This window comes from Sciurus carolinensis, chromosome 7, assembly GCF_902686445.1.
Source record: "Sciurus carolinensis chromosome 7, mSciCar1.2, whole genome shotgun sequence".
NCBI classification, from domain to species: domain Eukaryota; kingdom Metazoa; phylum Chordata; class Mammalia; order Rodentia; family Sciuridae; genus Sciurus; species Sciurus carolinensis.
Window position 1 is genome coordinate 18769714 of NC_062219.1, and position 18838 is coordinate 18788551.

At 31.9% G+C, this 18838-nt stretch overlaps 1 protein-coding gene across 1 annotated transcript in view; it reads right to left on the bottom strand.

Moving 5' to 3' along the window:
• The window catches only part of Stxbp5 (syntaxin binding protein 5), a 173210-nt gene that overhangs the window by 108124 nt on the left and 46248 nt on the right, over window positions 1-18838 (bottom strand). Inside the window, 3 exon segments of the mRNA XM_047557634.1 lie at window positions 13480-13563; window positions 15016-15079; window positions 16495-16629. Coding sequence (XP_047413590.1) covers window positions 13480-13563; window positions 15016-15079; window positions 16495-16629 — 283 coding nt within the window.

Sequence of the window (18838 nt, forward strand, 5' to 3'; positions counted from 1 at the left end):
ATGATTCGCAAAGCAAAGGATGAGATAAGAGAACAAATGCAGGCAATGAATGATAATACCAATAAGCTGAAAGAGCACCTGCAGGAAGCAAAAGATCACTTCAACAAAGAGATAGAGATTTAAAAAAAAACAAAACAAAACAAATGGAAATCCTTGAAATGAAGGAAATAATAAACCAAATAAAAAACTCAATGGAAAGCATCACCAAAAGACTAGACCACTTGGAAGACAGAACCTCAGACAATGAAGACAAAATATTTAATCTTGAAATTAAGTTGTCCAAACAGAGAAGATGGTAAGAAATCATGAACAGAATCTCCAAGAACTATGGGACACCAAGAAAAGACAAAATTTAACAATTATTGGGATTGCGGAAGGCACAGAGATACAAACCAAAGGAATGAACAACCTATTCAATGAAATAATATCAGAAAATTTCCCAAGCCTGAAGAATGAAATGGAAAATCAAATACAAGAGGCTTACAGAACACCAAATGCACAAAATCACAACAGATCCACACCAAGGCACATTATAATGAAAATGCCTAACATTCAAAATAAAGATAGGATTTTGAAGGCTGCAAGAGAAAAGCATCAGATTACATATAGGGGGATACGGATAGCAGCCGACTTCTCAATCCAGACTCTAAAAGCTAGAAGGGCCTGGAACAACATATTTCAAGCTCTGAAAGAACATGGTTGCCAACCAAGAATCCTATACCCAGCAAAACTAACCTTCAGATTTGAAGATGAAATAAAATCCTTCCAAGATAAACAAAAGTTAAAAGAATCTACAAATAGAAAGCCTGCACTACAGAATGTTCTCAACAAAATATTCCATGAGGAGGAAATGAAAAACAACAATGGAGGTCAGCAAAGGGAGGAACTGCCTCAGAGAAAAACCACTCAAAGGAGAAACCAAGTCAACTTAAAAACCAAAAATAAGCCAAATGACTGGGTATACAAATCATATCTCAATAATAACCCTGAACGTTAATGGCCTAAACTCATCAAACAAAAGATACAGACTGGCAGAATGGATTAAAAAGAAAGACCCAACAATATGCTGCCTGCAAGAGACTCATCTCACAGAAAAAGACATCCACAAACTAAAGGTGAAAGGATGGGAAAAAACCTACCACGCATATGGACTCAGTAAAAAAGCGGGTGTTTCCATCCTTATATCAGAGAAAGTGGACTTCAAGCCAAAGTTAGTCAGAAGGGATAAAGAAGGACATTTCATACTGCTTAAGGGAACCATAAATCAGGAAGACATAACGATAGTAAATATTTATGCCCCAAACAATGGTGCATCCCTGTACATCAAAAACATAGACCACAACACAATAATTCTGGGTGACTTTAATGCACCACTGTCACCACTAGATAGATCTTCCAAACAAAAACCAACCAAAGAAACCATAGAACTCAATAACATAATCAATAACCTAGACTTAATAGACATATATAGAATATTCCATCCATCAATGAGCAGATTCACTTTCTTCTCAGCAGCACATGGAACCTTCTCGAAAATAGACCATATGTTATGCCACAAAGCAGCCCTTAGGAAATGCAGAAAAACAGAGATACTGCCTTGTGTTCAATCAGATCATAATGGACTGAGAATAGAAATCAATGACAAAATAAAAAACATAAATTACTCCAACATCTGGAGACTAAATAATATGCTATTGAATGAAACATGGATAACAGAAAACATCAGGGAGGAAATAAAAAAATTCTTAGAGGTCAATGAGAATGACGATACAACATATCAAAATCTCTGGGACACTATGAAAGCGGTACTAAGAGGAAAATTCATTGTATGGAGCGCATTCCAGAAAAGAATGAAAAGTCAACAACTAAATGACCTAACATTACAGCTCAAAGCCCTAGAAAAAGAAGAACAGAATAACAGCAAAAGTAGTAGAAGACAGGAAATAATTAAAATCAGAGCTGAAATCAATGAAATTGAAACAAAAGAAATAATTCAAAAAATTGACAAAACAAAAAGTTGGTTCTTTGAAAAAGTAAACAAAATAGACAAACCCTTAGCCACACTAACAAAGAGATGGAGAGAGAAAACACAAATTACTAAAATTCATGAGGAAAAAAGGAAATAGCACGACAGACACCACTGAGATACAGAACATAATGAGAAGCTACTTTGAAAATCTGTATTCTAACAAAATAGAATCTACTGAAGACACTGACAAATTTCTAGAGACATATGCTCCTTCCAAACCGAACCAGGAGGACATACACAATTTAAACAGATCAATATCAAGCAATGAAATAGAAGAAGCCATTAAAAACCTACCATCCAAGAAAAGTCCAGGACCAGACGAATTCTCAGCCAAGTTCTACAAGACCTTCAAAGAAGATCGCACTCCAATACTTCTCAAAGTATTCCAGGAAATAGAAAAAGAGGGTACCCTACCAAACTCGTTCTATGAAGCTATCACCCTCATACCCAAACCAGGAAAAGACACATCAAAGAAAGAAAATTTTAGACCAATATCCTTGATGAATATAGATGCAAAGATCCTTAACAAAACATTGGCAAACCGTATCCAAAAGCATATTAAGAAAATTGTGCACCACGATCAAGTGGGGTTCATCCCTGGAATGCAAGGATGGTTTAACATCCGTAAAACAATAAACGTAATCCATCATGTCAATATACTTAAGGATAAGAATCATATGGTTATTTCAATTGACGCAGAAAAAGCGTTCGACAAAATACAACATCCCTTCATGCTCAAAACACTAGAAAAAATAGGGATAGTAGGAATATACCTGAACATTGTAAAGGCTATTTATGCTAAGCCCATGGCCAACATCATTTTTAATGGAGAAAAACTAAAACCATTCCCTTTAAAAACAGGAACAAGACAGAGATGTCCTCTTTCACCACTTCTATTCAACATTGTCCTCGAAACTCTAGTCAGAGCAATTAGGCAGACTAAAGAAATTAAAGGGATATGATTAGGAAAAGAGGAACTTAAGCTGTCACTATTTGCTGATGACATGATTCTATATTTAGAGGATCCAAAAAACTCCTCCAGAAAACTTCTAGACCTCATCAATGAATTCAGCAAAAAGCAAGCTATAAAATCAACACGCATAAATCTAAAGCATTTTTATACGCAAGTGATGAAACAGCTGAAAGGGAAATGAGGAAAACAACTCCATTTGCAATAGCCTCAAAAAAAATAAAATACTTGGGAATCAATCTAACCAAAGAGGTAAGAGATCTCTACAATGAAAACTACAAAACGTTGAAGAAAGAAATTAAGGAAGACCTTAGAAGATGGAAAGATCTCCCATGTTCTTGGATAGGCAGAATTAACATTGTCAAAATGGCCATACTACCAAAAGTACTATACGGATTCAATGCAATTCCAATTAAAATCCCAATGATGTACCTTACAGAAATAGAGCAAGCAATCATGAAATTCATCTGGAAGAATAAGAAGCCCAGAATAGCTAAAATAATCATCTGCAGGAAGAATGAAGCAGGGGGTGTCACAATACCAGAACTTCAAGTACACTACAAAGCAATAGTAACAAAAACAGCAGGGTATTGGCACCAAAATAGACAGGTAGAACAATGGTACTGAATAGAGGACATGGACACAAACCCAAATAAATAACAATTTTCTCATACTAGACAAAGGTTCCAACAATATGCAATGGAGAAAAGATAGCCTCTTCAACAAATGGTGCTGGGAAAACTGGAAATCCATATGCAGCAGAATGAAATTAAAACCCTATCTCTCACCCTGCACAAAACTCAACTCAAAATGGTTCAAGGACTTGGAATCAGAACAGAGACCCTTTATCTTATAGAAGAAAAAGTAGGTCCAAATCTTCAACATGTCAACTTAGGATCAGACTTCCTTAACAGGACTCCCATAGCACAAGAAAGAAAAGCAAGAATCAACAACTGGGATAGATTCAAACTAAAAAGCTTTCTCTCAGCAAAGGAAACTATCAGCAATGTGAAGAGAGAGCCTACAGAGTGGGAGAATATCTTTGCCACTCATACTTCAGATAGAGCACTTAATTCCAGAATATATAAAGAACTCAAAAAACTCTACACGAAGAATACAAATAACCCAATCAACAAACGGGCTAAGGATATGAACAGACGCTTCACAGAAGAAGATCTACAAGCAATCAACAAACATATGAAAAAATGTTCACCATCTCTAGTAATAAGAGAAATGCAAATCAAAACTACCCTGAGATTCCATCTCACCCCAATTAGAATGGCGATTATCAAGAATACAAGCAACATTGTTGGAGAGGATGTGGGGAAAAGGTACACTCATATGTTGCTGGTGGGGCTGCAAATTAGTGCAGCCACTCTTGAAAGCAGTGTGGAGATTCCTTAGAAAACTTGGAATGGACCCACCATTTGACCCAGCTATCCCACTCCTTGGCCTATACCCAAAGGACTTAAAATCAGCATACTACAGAGATACAGCTAAATCAATAGCTGCTCAATTCACAATAGCCAGACTGTGGAACCAACCTAGATGTCCTTCAATTGATGAATGGATAAAGAAACTGAGGTATATATATACAATGGAATATTACTGAGCTATAAAGAATAATAAAATTATGGCATTTACAGGCAAATGGATGAAATTGGAGAATATCATGGTAAGTGAGATAAGCCAATCTCAAAAATCCAAAAGGCGAATGATCCAAAAATCCAAAAAGTCAATGATGACACATAATGAGGGGTGGGAGGGGGGCAAGAATGGAGGAAGGAGGGACTGTATAGAGGGAAAAGAGGGTGGGAGGGGTGGGGGGGAAGAAAAAAATTACAGAATGAATCAAACATCATTCCCCTATGTAAATGTATGATTACACAAACGGTATGCTGTTACTCCATGTACAATCAGAAACAACATGCATCCCATTTGTTTACAATAAATAAAATAAAAATAAGAGCAATAAATAAACTTCAGAATGAATTTCAAGACATATTCTCTAATTCTCACAGTAATTGCTGAGACAAATTGTAATTCAAAGTGACCATCACTGACCAGAAACTTTTACACTATTACATCACTATTTGGAAAATATTTTTATATAACTAAAGTAGACTATTCCTCCAGTTTTGCCCTATTATCATCATCATCATCATCATTATTATTAGTTTGCAAACATTGTTTTAAAAAATTACTTCTCCAAATCTCATTTAAATTACTTGTCATGTCAAGCAGATACATTTTCATTCTTAATAGTCAACTGACTTTAAAGACTGCCCTACTAAATTATCAGAACTGCAAAGTGCAACACAAAAACCATGCAACTGATACTTGATAGTTCTGTCTTGTATAAAGTCAACATTTTCTATCATCTTGTTCAATATTCATTTATTTGGATTCTTCATTTACTTATGGATTACATATTACTTAGATATATATTATAAAATATTTTACATTACAGATTAGACAGAAAATTTAAATGGTAAGTACAGAGAATTAACTATATTTCTTAATGTCAGTATTTAATATAATGTTTTTGATTTAAAGTATTTCTAACAAAATTCTAAATAGAATCTTAATAATTATCTGATTCTAAAGTATATACATATAATAGTCTAAAATTTCAGTCTTAAAATAACCAATCCCTTATCAGCTTTTACTTTTCTTTCCATAAAAAATATGTGCAGTTCTGAACAGCTACAAAGAAAACTCTTTAAATATTATTTAAAACCAGTGAGATAAATACAGGAGAGGCTTACAGGGCTGTCTGGAACCTATAAATAAAATCATTCTGATATCATATATGTAAATGTATATCATATACATAAATTTATAGATACAGAACTGATATTTCAATTTTGCCAAAGAAAGCAATATATTCTTTGTTTAAAAGCACCTTTTGTTTAAAAAATAATATAAAAGAATCAAACATGAACACTTAAGTACAATGAACTATTTTTTGTTCCTATTAATTATAAAATTTCCTCATCACAAACCCAACTTGGTACAAGATGTCATTTTTTTCCTAGGAGTCTCTAACACCAAGTACTTACTATGTATGATACATATAGTATTACATATATTTAAATTATACATATATAAAATATGCAATTTGGACTTTTCTTTAGTCTTCTTGAAAAAATGAAGTAGATATATGTAGAGAAAGTGGGAACAGTAATTTCTCTAATCAAATCTGCTATATCCTCAGAGTCAGAGTAACATAAGTTAAAAGCAAACCTGAATAATTCAAAGAAGATGTGAGACACAAAGTAGGAACATAAATTGGAGTTAAGGAATTTTGTATGTAGTTTCACTTATTTATTTTTCCAAAGAAAAAATAAAAAATTTCCAGGAGAGTAAAAGGTGATTTCAAAAAATTGAAAAGTATAGGTAAAATCAAATAAGAAAAACACAAAGGAAGAAAGGACAGTATCAATGGAAAACAGAACAAAAGCATAATAAATGAGAGATACACAAAAGTCATGAAGAACAAGATGAATTCAGAGTAGAGGCGAAAAGGAAGAAAGGAGGAGAGATAAAGAGAACCACTGGCACAATCCCAGAGGAACATTCTCTAAGGTGTTTAAAAGATGCAAGTTCTGACAAGAAACAGCTTTAAAAAGTTCATGAGACAGTTAAAGGATTGAGTTCAACATTGGTATTTTTCATTTTTGAAATAATTAAAAGAAAAGCAAAAGTACTTCCAGTTGTGGTATTTTTTTCTTTTAAAGGAGTAAAAGGGTGTGGTGGGTGTGGGTGTGGTGGAGCGCGCCTGTAATTCCAGCAGCTTAGGAGGCTGAGGCAGGAGTTTCCCAAGTTTGAAGTCAGCCTCAGCAATTAGCAAGGCTGTAAGCAACTTAGTAAGACCCTATTTCAAAATAAAAAATAAAAAAGGGATGGAGATGTGGCTCAGTGGTAAGGTACCTCTAGGTTCAATCTCTGGCACCAAAAAAAAAAACCACAAAGTAAAAGGAGTGACATCTAATTATCAGACATGGTAAAAAGTTTTAAAGTTTGTGATATCCTTACCAAATAAGAAGGTATCTTGGAAAGTTATTTTCTAGAAATATAGAACAGACTAGCTGTTTATCATATTTTTACACTAGCTCAAAATAGTGTGGAAACTGAATATATCACCTAATGGTTTTGGAAACCAATCAGTATTATTAGAATCACTTCACAGTAAAAGCTGTACATAAATCTTAGTCCAGCTGTTCTTACATTACACATATACTAATTAACATTTTTAGCAGACTTACAACAAATAATTTTTTCCTATAAAATATTGTTTGTTAAAAAAGCAGTACTGATTTCCAATGTAATTACCTATTATTGTCTTAATATTTAGAAAAATATCAAGAGAATGGAAGAAAATTTATAACAGACTTTGATTTTAAATGGTAACGACTGCCAAGTACACAGGAAGGAAGTACTAAAAATACATTCAATGTAGTTTTATTATTCTCATGCAAATAAAGTGAATACTTAGAACACTGAACAATTTATTTTAGTTCATTATTATCTATAAATAATATAGTAATAAGTAATAAATAATACAATGATAAGTAATAAGGCAGTTTCTGCCTTAGTATTTTAACTTACTGACTTTGCAGTGTTAGTTCCAATTCAAAGGGGAGACAACAGTAACACTGTACAAATGAATAAGGTAATTATTGAATCATAACATTTTGTATGTAGTTGATAAAAATTATTATATATTGGATGAACTTGAAATGATTCATAATGTTTTTCTCTCTAAAGATTTTAAATAACCATAAACAGAAAACACTGTTGTTTCTATTTTTATAAGGTGACCAAATTAATCATTCTTTTAAGTATTATTAGATCTTTGGGGGGAAGAGAGAGTGAGTGAGTATATATGTGTCTAAGTCAGCAGAAAATTAAGCTGTCTTAAAAGCACCAGTCTCAATATGGAAGATAAAGATGTTAAAAGAATTAATGCTTCCATTAATACCTGTATTATAAAAAAATTGTTTAAAATAATATTTGATGCCAATATTGCGAGCTATAAACATATTCTTTCAACATTCTTTTTTAAAACGGCTTTTGATAGTGTTGAGATACAAATGCACACCCAAAGCAAACAAAACTTAAACTATTTTGAATTTATGTTTTCTGAATAATTTTTCTGTTATTTTTCAGTCTACTAGGAAAAAACCAACATGAAATCAAAATATAAAAGCCACTGACATATAAGCCTAGAAATATGATAATGAATAACCACTAATAAAACATTCATAGCTGGGCATGGTGGTGAACACCTGTAATCCCAGACGTTCATTAGAATGAGGCAGAGGGACTGTAAGTTCAAAGTGAGACTCTGTCTCAAAATAAAAAAGAAAAACAAAACAAAAAAAAAAAAATAGAAAGGGCTAGGAGTATGGGTAAGGCTTCCCTAGGTTCAATCCTTAGTACCAAAAAAGAAAAGAAAAAAATATTCATAAGTATTTAAAACTTTCTTGCCTGCTACTACTGATTTCTACACAAAAAATTCTGATATTTTAATACTGTTATAGCCTAAAGGGAACAGTATATACATTGAAGAGATCTGACTGCATAGGATGAAATATCATATGTAAAAATATCTGTGAAATATTAAGAATACTATCCAAATATATTCAAAATCTATCACTTAGAATAACAGGGGAGAACAGAGTTTGTCAAATAAAGAAGTACTAATGATGATTACATAGCAAGAAAATCTCAAAGGCAGAAAGATGAGTTTCTGTTCTCTTTACTACCACCTATCTAAATCACCCCCAAGAAGCCAAGTGAACAACTAAAGCTTTAACAAGGAAGAATTATTTTTAATTTGTTTATTTTATTTTTTATTGTTTAGATTCATTGTACACAAATGGGGTACAACTTTTCATTTCTTTGTACACGATGTAGAGTCACACCATTCGTATAATCATAGTGTACACAGGGTGATGATGTTTGTCTTTCCATTGTCTTTCCTTCCCCCTGCCCCCTCCCCATAGTTCATTTCCTTCTACAGAATCCAACTTGATAACATAATGCCATTTCACACACTTTTGTAAATGTAATAAAGTGAATCTGACTAGAATAATATAACATTGAACAGAACATAAACATTGAGGAAGAGTTTAGGTAGTATTTTGATAAAGTTTTAAATTTTTAAGTCACTAATAATGAACAATTCTATATATAATAATTTCTAGAATGTCTAAAACTATACCCCTGGGTACACCTGCACTAAAATTCAACTACAAAATATTTTAACATGAACCAAGAGCAAAGACATAATAGCAAGAACTTATGGAAGTAAAGTCAGTTTCTCAGTTTACTGAAGAACAAATCAATTTAGAAGTTAGATCTTTTATCTTCAGTATTGTTACTTAAAACACAAGACTTATGTATATTTATATTTGTTAAGAATAAGATTACTTTTATGAAGGATACTGATCTGCAGTTTTCTTATAATTTTTTTCCTGGCTTAGTTTAAGAGCAATGCTGGTCACATAAAATGAACTGTCAAGTGTGTCTTCCTTTTCTGTTTTGGAAGAGTTTGGGTATGACTGGTATTATTTGTAATATTCACCAGTGAGCCTTCTGAGCCTTGAAATTTCTTTTTGGGAAACATTTTCAATACAAATTTAATTTTTTAATGATTAGAGATATATTCACATAAAGTATTATGCCATATATGACTATTTCTTTATGAGTCCCTGTATATTTTTTTAAAAAATGGAGTGATGCCTTCTTTCTTATGCCTAGTATGGGCAATCTTTGTCTTTTATTTTCCTCATTATTTTCACTATATGTTTATCAATTTCACTGATCCTCACAAATACTCAGCTTTTTACTCAATTTTCTCTATTGTTTTTATTTTAATAATATTTAATATTATTAAAATAAAAATTTTAATAATTTTTGCTCTTTATTATTTCAGTTTGATGGCTTATTTTGAATTTAATTTTCTTTTCTGATGTCACTCATAGGACAACTTTCTGGTTTTCTAATATAAGCATTTAATTCTGCAGGGGTACTTCAGTGGCATCCCATGAACTTCAATGCTAATTTTTTTCCAGTTCAAAATACTTTTAATTTCCCTTGAGTTTTCTCCTTTGACCTGTAGGTTATTTGGAAGAATGCTGTTTCACTTTCAATTACTTGTAGATTTCCCAAAATCTTTTCATAATTGATTTTTTATTTAATTCTATCACAGTAAAATAACATATGATATAGTTTAACCTTTTGAAACTAAATGAAATTGATTTTATGGCACCGAATATGACCCATGTTGGTGAATGTTCCTATCTTAGTCTATTGTTAATTTAGCCCTTTCATCCTTTTTTAAAATTAGTGCTAACATTATTTTTTCTTTCTTTCTAACATACCTGTCTTTAAAAATGGATTTCTTATAGAGTATATAGTTAGATCTTGCTTTATCTCATCAAATCTGACAATATCTACCTTTTAATTGGGGTATTTAAACTATTAATATGAATACTGATATAGCTGAGTTTAAATCAACCATCTTGTTATTTGTTCACTGTTCTTCCCATCTACCTTTTTTACTTTTTCCCTCTCCCTTTGCCTTGATTTGAATATTTTTAAAATTTCATTTCTTTTCAGTTAAACTTTTGAGTTGCTATTGCTGCTTTAGTTATTTCCTTTAGGATTTGTAATACATTTTTTTAGCTTGCCAGTCAACCTTTACATAATTACTATACCATGTCAAATACAGGATAATAATCTTACAATAGTATTTTGTCTTTTGACTTTCACGCTATTATCAATGTTTTAATTCTACATATGTCCTAAACTCTCTAATGCGTTAGTGTGGGAGCAGGATTTACGGTGATTGAATACAAGGATGCTTCTACCATTGAGCTTCATTTCCAACCCTTTTTATTTTTAACTCTTGAGAAAGGGTCTAAATTGCAGAGGCTGTCCTGGAACCTGTGATCCTCCTGTGTCAGTCTCCTGCATCACTGAGATAACAGGAATATGCCACTCTGCCCAGCTATAATGCATTTTTTTTTATATTTAATTTGAAAAATAATGACCTCCTGTAGAGATTTTAAAACTAAAGGAAGTTTTCACATTACCCACAATTCCTTTCCAGTGATTTTTTTCCCAAACCTTACACCTATTCACTAATCAAAAATCAAGACTAGGTGTGGCAAGCCTTCTGTCAATTTCTAAAACTCTCTATGCAGCTCTTTGCTCTCTGGTACCTTGCTTGTTTCCCTTGACTACAGAATCCTGTTCTACACGACCTGCTGTAAAACTGCTGAAAACTATAGTTCCACATACTGAGTTCAAGTACTTTGTTTACAAAATGAGAAGGTAAGTCTAGTTCCCATACTCAATAATGGGTTAAGAGATCACTATTTAAATTTATAAAAACCAAAACCAAAAAGTCAGTTTTAAAAATATGCTTTCAATTCTACAAGAAACTTTCAGAGAAATAATAAAAACTCTTTATTCAAATTTTTGTTTAAAATTTGAAGATCTTAATTCATGAGAAACAAATGACACTATGAATAAAAAGAGAATTACTTTTAGTCACCCATATTATGCTTAATATGTAAGCATTTAAAAAATATTCAAGGTACTGCTGTAATTACTCAATACAGTGTGTTTGTGCAACAATGTTTTAATATGAAAGCATAACACATTTTATCTTAAAATAAACAGATAAAACCACATACACATTCCTAGCAATAGCTTTATTCACTAAATTGAAAACCATAAATATTCCCAGTACCCAAATCAGGATGCTAGCTACTGCTTCATACCAAAAAAACAAACAAAAACACCAAACAACAACAACAACAAAAACCCCACCATATTTCCAAGGCAAAAGACCTTACTTTAAGTTTGATTGAGAATACACAAGATCAGTAGGTATATTTTATTAAATCAGAGAGCAAGGAAGCTATCCAAATATATAGAGTTATCACCAAGACAAAGCTTCACTAGCACAATTTGAAAAGCAATATGGATAATAACGTCAATGGACTAAAGTACATTATATGGCTAGATCATTAAGAACATAGTGAAAACAGAATTAAACTGCTCATCACTGAGATTCCTAGAGAATAATCTCTTTAGGGCAAATATATGTTGCTTATATTTTGTCTGAAATGCCTGAAACCAAAAGTGTTTCAGATTTGGATTTTGGAATATTTGCACAGATTTACCCATTGAATATCCCTAATCCAAAAATTCCAAATACTCCATAATATTTTGAATGGTGCTCAGAAAGCACCATTTTGGAGTAATTCTCTGGTAAGTGCATGACAATATATAATGATGGTGGGTGGTGGGGGGAAGAGAAGAATGAAGGAACTTTGGAAGATGTAGAGGGAAATGGGGTGGAAGTGGGTGGAGGACAGAAAGATAGTATCACCCAATGTATATGTATGATTACATGAATGGTGTGAATATACATTGTATACAACCACAGAAATGAAAAGTTGTACCCAATTTGTGTACAATGAATAAAAATGCAGTCTGTAAAAATAAAAAAGATTTAAAAAATTTAGCATTTATTCTAGTTCTGATATGTAAATTGTATCACTGTATAACCAAAAAGCATAAGAAGAAATGTCTTGTTTACTAAAGTGTCAGAGCTATAGAAAGAAACCCATTTTGTAACTGGTTATACATTAAAAGATATAGGTTTTTAGCACCACAGACTGCCAATATCACTAATGGTTTATTAAGGATCCAACTGATGGAAGAGTATGAGCATCATCAATGAAGCAGTCTTGCTAAAAATGAAAACTGAACCTGAATTTGATCAAGCTTCATAAGCCATTCAATTTATAGGTAATTTGAAAGGAAGAAAAAAAGTCTTTAAAAAAAATGTTAAAGACAATGAGGATGTAGACAGAACTGAGCATTTGGGAGACTAACTCATCAAAATATAAATGACTAAAAAGGAGGAGCAAAGGAAGGAAGGAAGGCAAGGAGTGAGCGGAGAGGCCTACAGATTACTGACTTAATTTAAAAGGCTTATAAATCAATCACAATCTTTATTCTATTTTTTATCATTCCGTTTTTGAACATCTACCATTTGCCTTATTTGGACTATAAAGCAAGCAACCTGTACAACAGAACAATTATTTATATAAGCGAAAAAATAGAATAAATTTATGAATTTACTTTTAAATACACATAAACTCTCAGGAAGAACACATAAAAAACTTATAATATGGTACCTGTAAGGGAATTAAGTCACTAAATATAAGGAGTGGAAGACTTTTATATCTTCTGATTTATTTGAACACTTTTTTTTTTTTTTTTTGCGGTGCTGGGGATCAAACCCAGGGCCTTTGAACACATTATCAATGGGAGAACAAACTGTACTTTAGTGCAATTATATAGGTTTTCTAAACTAAAATCAACAAGTTCTTAGAGGTGTTTTGAATTAGAGAAATGACAACAGCTTTTATTGCAAAAACAATGTTGTTACCTCATCATATGTGTATCTATAGTCGGCTTTCTTTGATTTGAGATCCCATAAGACTACTGTTCCAGATTCAAAACCAATCAAAAGCTATAATAAAAGAAAATGCCACATTACCCAGGGATGATTACCTATTATATAAAATATTTATTCATTGATAATAAAAGTAACTATAATCATTCATATCTTTCAAGTACAATTTATAAAATAACTACATTCCTTTATCACCATTTACTAATCACATAGATGGCAAACGAGAACACTGAATTGCATATTTATATGCCTTTGATAATTAGGAGTTTAAAATACATTTTGAAAAAGAAAAGAGTACATTTTTACTAAAAGCACACATTTTCACTAATGGATTTTAATAAATTGCTAAGAATAATTAACATCTGTATGTGCTTTAGAAATTATAAACTCTTCAAATTCTGCACATTATCAGGCAGTCTCGCTAGATCAATGTATTGATTAGTTCTACATCACACACAGCCTAGAATCTCTTCACGAGATTCAGATACTTATTTCCAATGATGACATCATCACTGATCTTCATTAGAACCTCTAAGTAAACATATCCAAAGTGAATTAATCACATCCTGCTCTTCCTAGTTCTCTGGCATTCCCTGTTGTCGGGTCTCTCACCATTCCTTATCACAACATTTATTCAGATGTTCTGGCCAGAAACACATGGATCATCTTTAACTCTAGTTTCTCTCTTAGCAGGTAAAATCACCAAGTAAATTTAGATTACATTCTATTATCTTTCTAAATTATATTCCTTCATCACCAGTATTTCCATCCTGGTTCAAGATACACAGATCTCCTTTCTGGTCTCCTCAACTCTTGCTCCTATTTTAATCCATTCCATATTGGAGCTAGAATAACAGTTAAAAAATGCAAATCAACACAGTAATGTATGCTTCTACTTCAAACCTTTTAATGGCCTTATTATTATTTTTAGGATAAAGTTCAAACTCAATAACATGATCTACTATAATGGTATGTCTGCCTCTTACCTTTCCAGCTTCATCCCTTAGTACACTTAAAAATTAAATACATTTCAAAAAACTCTCCTAATTACACAAAATTTAAATAACATTTCAAAAACCTCTCCATTATTAACTGGAATTATAAAGAAAATTTAAGGGAGATGAGATAAAAAAAATCAAAATAAAAAAAAAAAGCTTTTTTCCAACTTATCAGAAAATTAGGGAAAATATTTTGAATAAGTCAAATATGAATTAATAACTTAAATATATTAAACTATTAAAATCATTAAAATACTATTTAATAATTATTTGAATTTAATAATTATTAAATTTTACATATGCTTTAGTGTATCCTTGCTTTTTCAAATTACAAAACATTCTGATTCTTTTATTGTTTTCATAATGAATAACAAGCTCTTAAGTGCATATGATACACAATCTTTATTGGCAATCTCAACTCTTCAGTGTGTAGTCCTAGAATAGTTTGCATATTTAACAACACAGAAATAGTGCATTTAAATAATAAAGAATTTTTAAGATAAAATTCTACCTTTCCCTCATCCATTGGATTATCACTTATGTGGACAACAGGTCCTGGGTGAGATTTAGATGATCTGAGAAAAAAAAGAAAAGGTATGTTTCTCGAAAATTTCAATACAGTTACATATTCATTTAAGAATAAAGATTTACTTATAAAGTAAGAAAGCATTTCACTAAGTAGTCAGTAACATCCACAGAGTTCTTAATATGGATCAAAACAGGAACCAGGGCAAATATGCCATAAGTTACATTCAAGTTGATATAAGTCAAGAAAGTTTACAATTATATACACTTTTTATGTAGGAAAGAATTTTCAATTCAGTCAATTGTTATAAAGTTTATAATTAAATACATTTTTAGATGGGAAAGAATTTTCAATTTAGTCAAAGATTTCAGCAAAGAAAATCTATTCTCCTTAGAGAAACCTTAAAGCTAATATTTTAAAATAGTGCAGCATTTAAAACATTTTATTTTATGAGCCTCTTGTCGAGTTCCAAATTCATACCAGAAATTCTATTATATTTTTAAAAATTGACAAAGTAATGCTACCTATAGTTCTATCAGAAAAAAAGGAGTCATACAGATAAGAATACACCTGAAATGTTGATACATTAGGAAAAAGTATATCCCTGTTCATAAATTCTGTAGACTTAAGAAACCACTACACTCCACTGAAGTCTAAGAAACTGCAGACACCTGAACGAGGCCTGCCCACTAGATGTCATGATCAACTCAAAAAACCACCCTCCCAAGAAACTGATAAATGCTAATGACATTCCTGCCACAGGAAGGAAAACCAGTCTTAACACACTATTTCAGCTACCCAGACACACTTAGAGATATGTCACAAAATTATCCTTATATCAAAAGACAAATATTGTGGGATACAAAAAAAGACCATTTGTTTAAAAATGAACAATAAAAAAAATCTTGTTAATATCCTTAAACATTTATTTTCATGTCCAAACAACATAAGAAAAAATCTGTAGAAAGAGATAAGATACAACAAAAGCTTTAAGAGAGAAAATTAGCATGAAAGATTCTTAGGAACACACAGCTCAACCCAGTGATTTGTTAACATTGGTGAATTTAAAAAATCATCACTGAATCAACATTAAGTAAAACTAACCTCATAATTAACTCTGTAATACATTAACTTCAGCAAATATCTGCATTATAGTTACTATTAATAAATCCTTCATTTAGTAATAATAATGATCTCATTAAACTTGTTTTACAGTTTACATGTATGTGAATATATGTACATATAATGGTGTATGTTTATCTATTTAAATATATAAAGCATCTAAATTTACAAACTGCCATCCCAATAGGGTAATACTTAACAAAAGATTAATAAATTCTTATTTGATGTCTAGAAATCTGACACACACTTAATTTCATATGAATTTACTGACTGGCTATTTTATAATGATATTGTCAGATACGATACTAATACTTTAATATATTGAACATGTGCTAAACTCACAGTTCAATGGCTTTATTCCACATAATGACGTAGCCTGAGAGTGTGAAGGACTCCACATTGACAATATGTATATTACCTCGTTCAGTGCCCACATAGAGCCACTTACTCTGGAAAGGCAGATGGCAAAATGTAACCCTGCAAGAGAAAACAAACACAAAAAAGAAATAAGAAAAATGTCTGGCAGGTTTTACTGACTGCATTAATGAGTTAATTATGATGTATGCAATTCAAGAGAAGCAAAAATGACATACAACTAGATTTATCTACTCATTGTGATTAATATTTAATTATGCTAATTCAACTTATACAAGGCCATATATGAATGGAATGATTGAAAAAGGGGAGTTTTGAAGTTACAATGTTTCAAATCTGGTTACATCACTCACTGTGTAACCTTGAGCACATAATAAATTTAACCTTTAACCCACCAGCTTTAATTTCAGTACCCCTGCTGAAAATTCATAAAGATGATAATACAAACAATATACAATAATAATAATCGCTGTAAGATTATGAATACTAATACTATGCATTAGGCAAGATAAAATATACAGAACATACATATGACTGGAATTCTATTGGATTTATAGATTAATTTGGGGAGAAGTGATATTTTAATATTTGATTATTCTTTCCTATGAAGTCCTGCACTTCTTTAGAACTTCTTTCATCCTTCAATAAAACTATTTTCTCCACAGAGACCTGATGTATATTTTTTTCATGATCTGCATTTTCACCTTTTTCTTTCCATTTCCCTTCAAATTTTGTGTAATTATGCTTTAAGTTTATATATTACAGACATACATAATAGCTATACTTAGCAGTTTTATTTTATTAAGTTGTTAAATCCAATCTGAAAAATCTAAAAATTTTTTTGGGGGGTGGGTACTGGGGATTGAACTCAGGAGCACTTGGTCACTGAGCCACATCCCTAGCCCTATCTTGTATTTTATTTAGAGACAGGGTCTCACTGAGTTGCTTAGCACCCTGTTTTTGCTGAAGTTGGCTTTGAGCTTGCAATCTTCCTGCCTCAGCCCCCTGAGCTGCTGGAATTACAGGCATGTACCACCACACCTGGCTAAATCTCAAAATTTTAGTAGACAAATTTGGCATATTAACAATGATCTTGATTACTGATATCCTTGACCTTATTTCTTCCATTTTTTTATTCTCATTATTATATGTTTTGATGATTGTTACTGATTGATTTTCTTCATTTTCCCCCTCCTCTCTTGGTTCTAATATTTTATATTTTCTTTTAGTTGTTATTCTTACACTTTAAAAACACATGTTTAACTGGATAGTTTTCTAAGGTCTGAAAAAATAATTGGGAGTAGGGCATAAATGTTAGGTAAATGCTCTATTTTCTGAGTTCTTTCACAGGTGACAAAGTTGTCAGTGACTACAAACATAACAACAGATCCATAAGATTATTGTCTAGTGCCATCATCATTTAATATGAATGCTTTATGATGTTCATATTAGAATGAAATCACCTAATAAAACATTTGACATGACATATCCTTATCAATAAGCAATACATGACTGTATTTGTTGCAGTGATTTTCAGATACCAAATATGTATTACTTTGTTACTGCTCTGTAATAAATCACCAAAAACTTAGTGGCTTAAAATAATACTCATATATATTATTTTTTTTAAAATATGTTTTTTAGTTGTTAATAGACCTTTATTTTCTTTCTTTATTTATTTATACGCAGTGCTGAGAATTGAACCCAGTGCCTCATGCATGCTAGGCAAATGCTCTATCACTGAGCCATAACCCCAGCCCAACACCCATATATTATTCCACAATTTCTGTTGGTCAGATGTCCAGACACTACATGTCTAGGTTCTATGCTCAGGGACTTACAGGGCTGAAATCCAGGTACAACCAAATTCTATTCCTATATCCCTTTCTGGAAGTGCTGAGAAAAAATGAATCTATTCCTAAATTCATTCAAGTTGCTAGTAAAATCCAGCTTCTTAGTTATAGGGCTGAAGTCTTCATCTTCTTGCTGTGTTAGAGGGCACATTATCAGCTCCTAGAGGTTATTTTGTATTTCTTACTATGTGATCCTCTCTATCCTCAAGGTCAGCAAGGTAATATTCAGATCCACTGAATCCCTCTCACACTCTGAAACTTTTACTGGGAAGAATCCAGGACCTTTTGAAGGATCACTTGATTAAATCAGGCCTACTAAAGATAATCTCCCTATCTTAAGATCAACTAATTTGGGGAATTTACTTGCATCAGCAAAATTCTTTCACTTAGATGAGTGTTTAAATTATGAGGAGCAGTTATATGTATGCCAGGGGCAGGTACCTTGGGACTCATCTTTG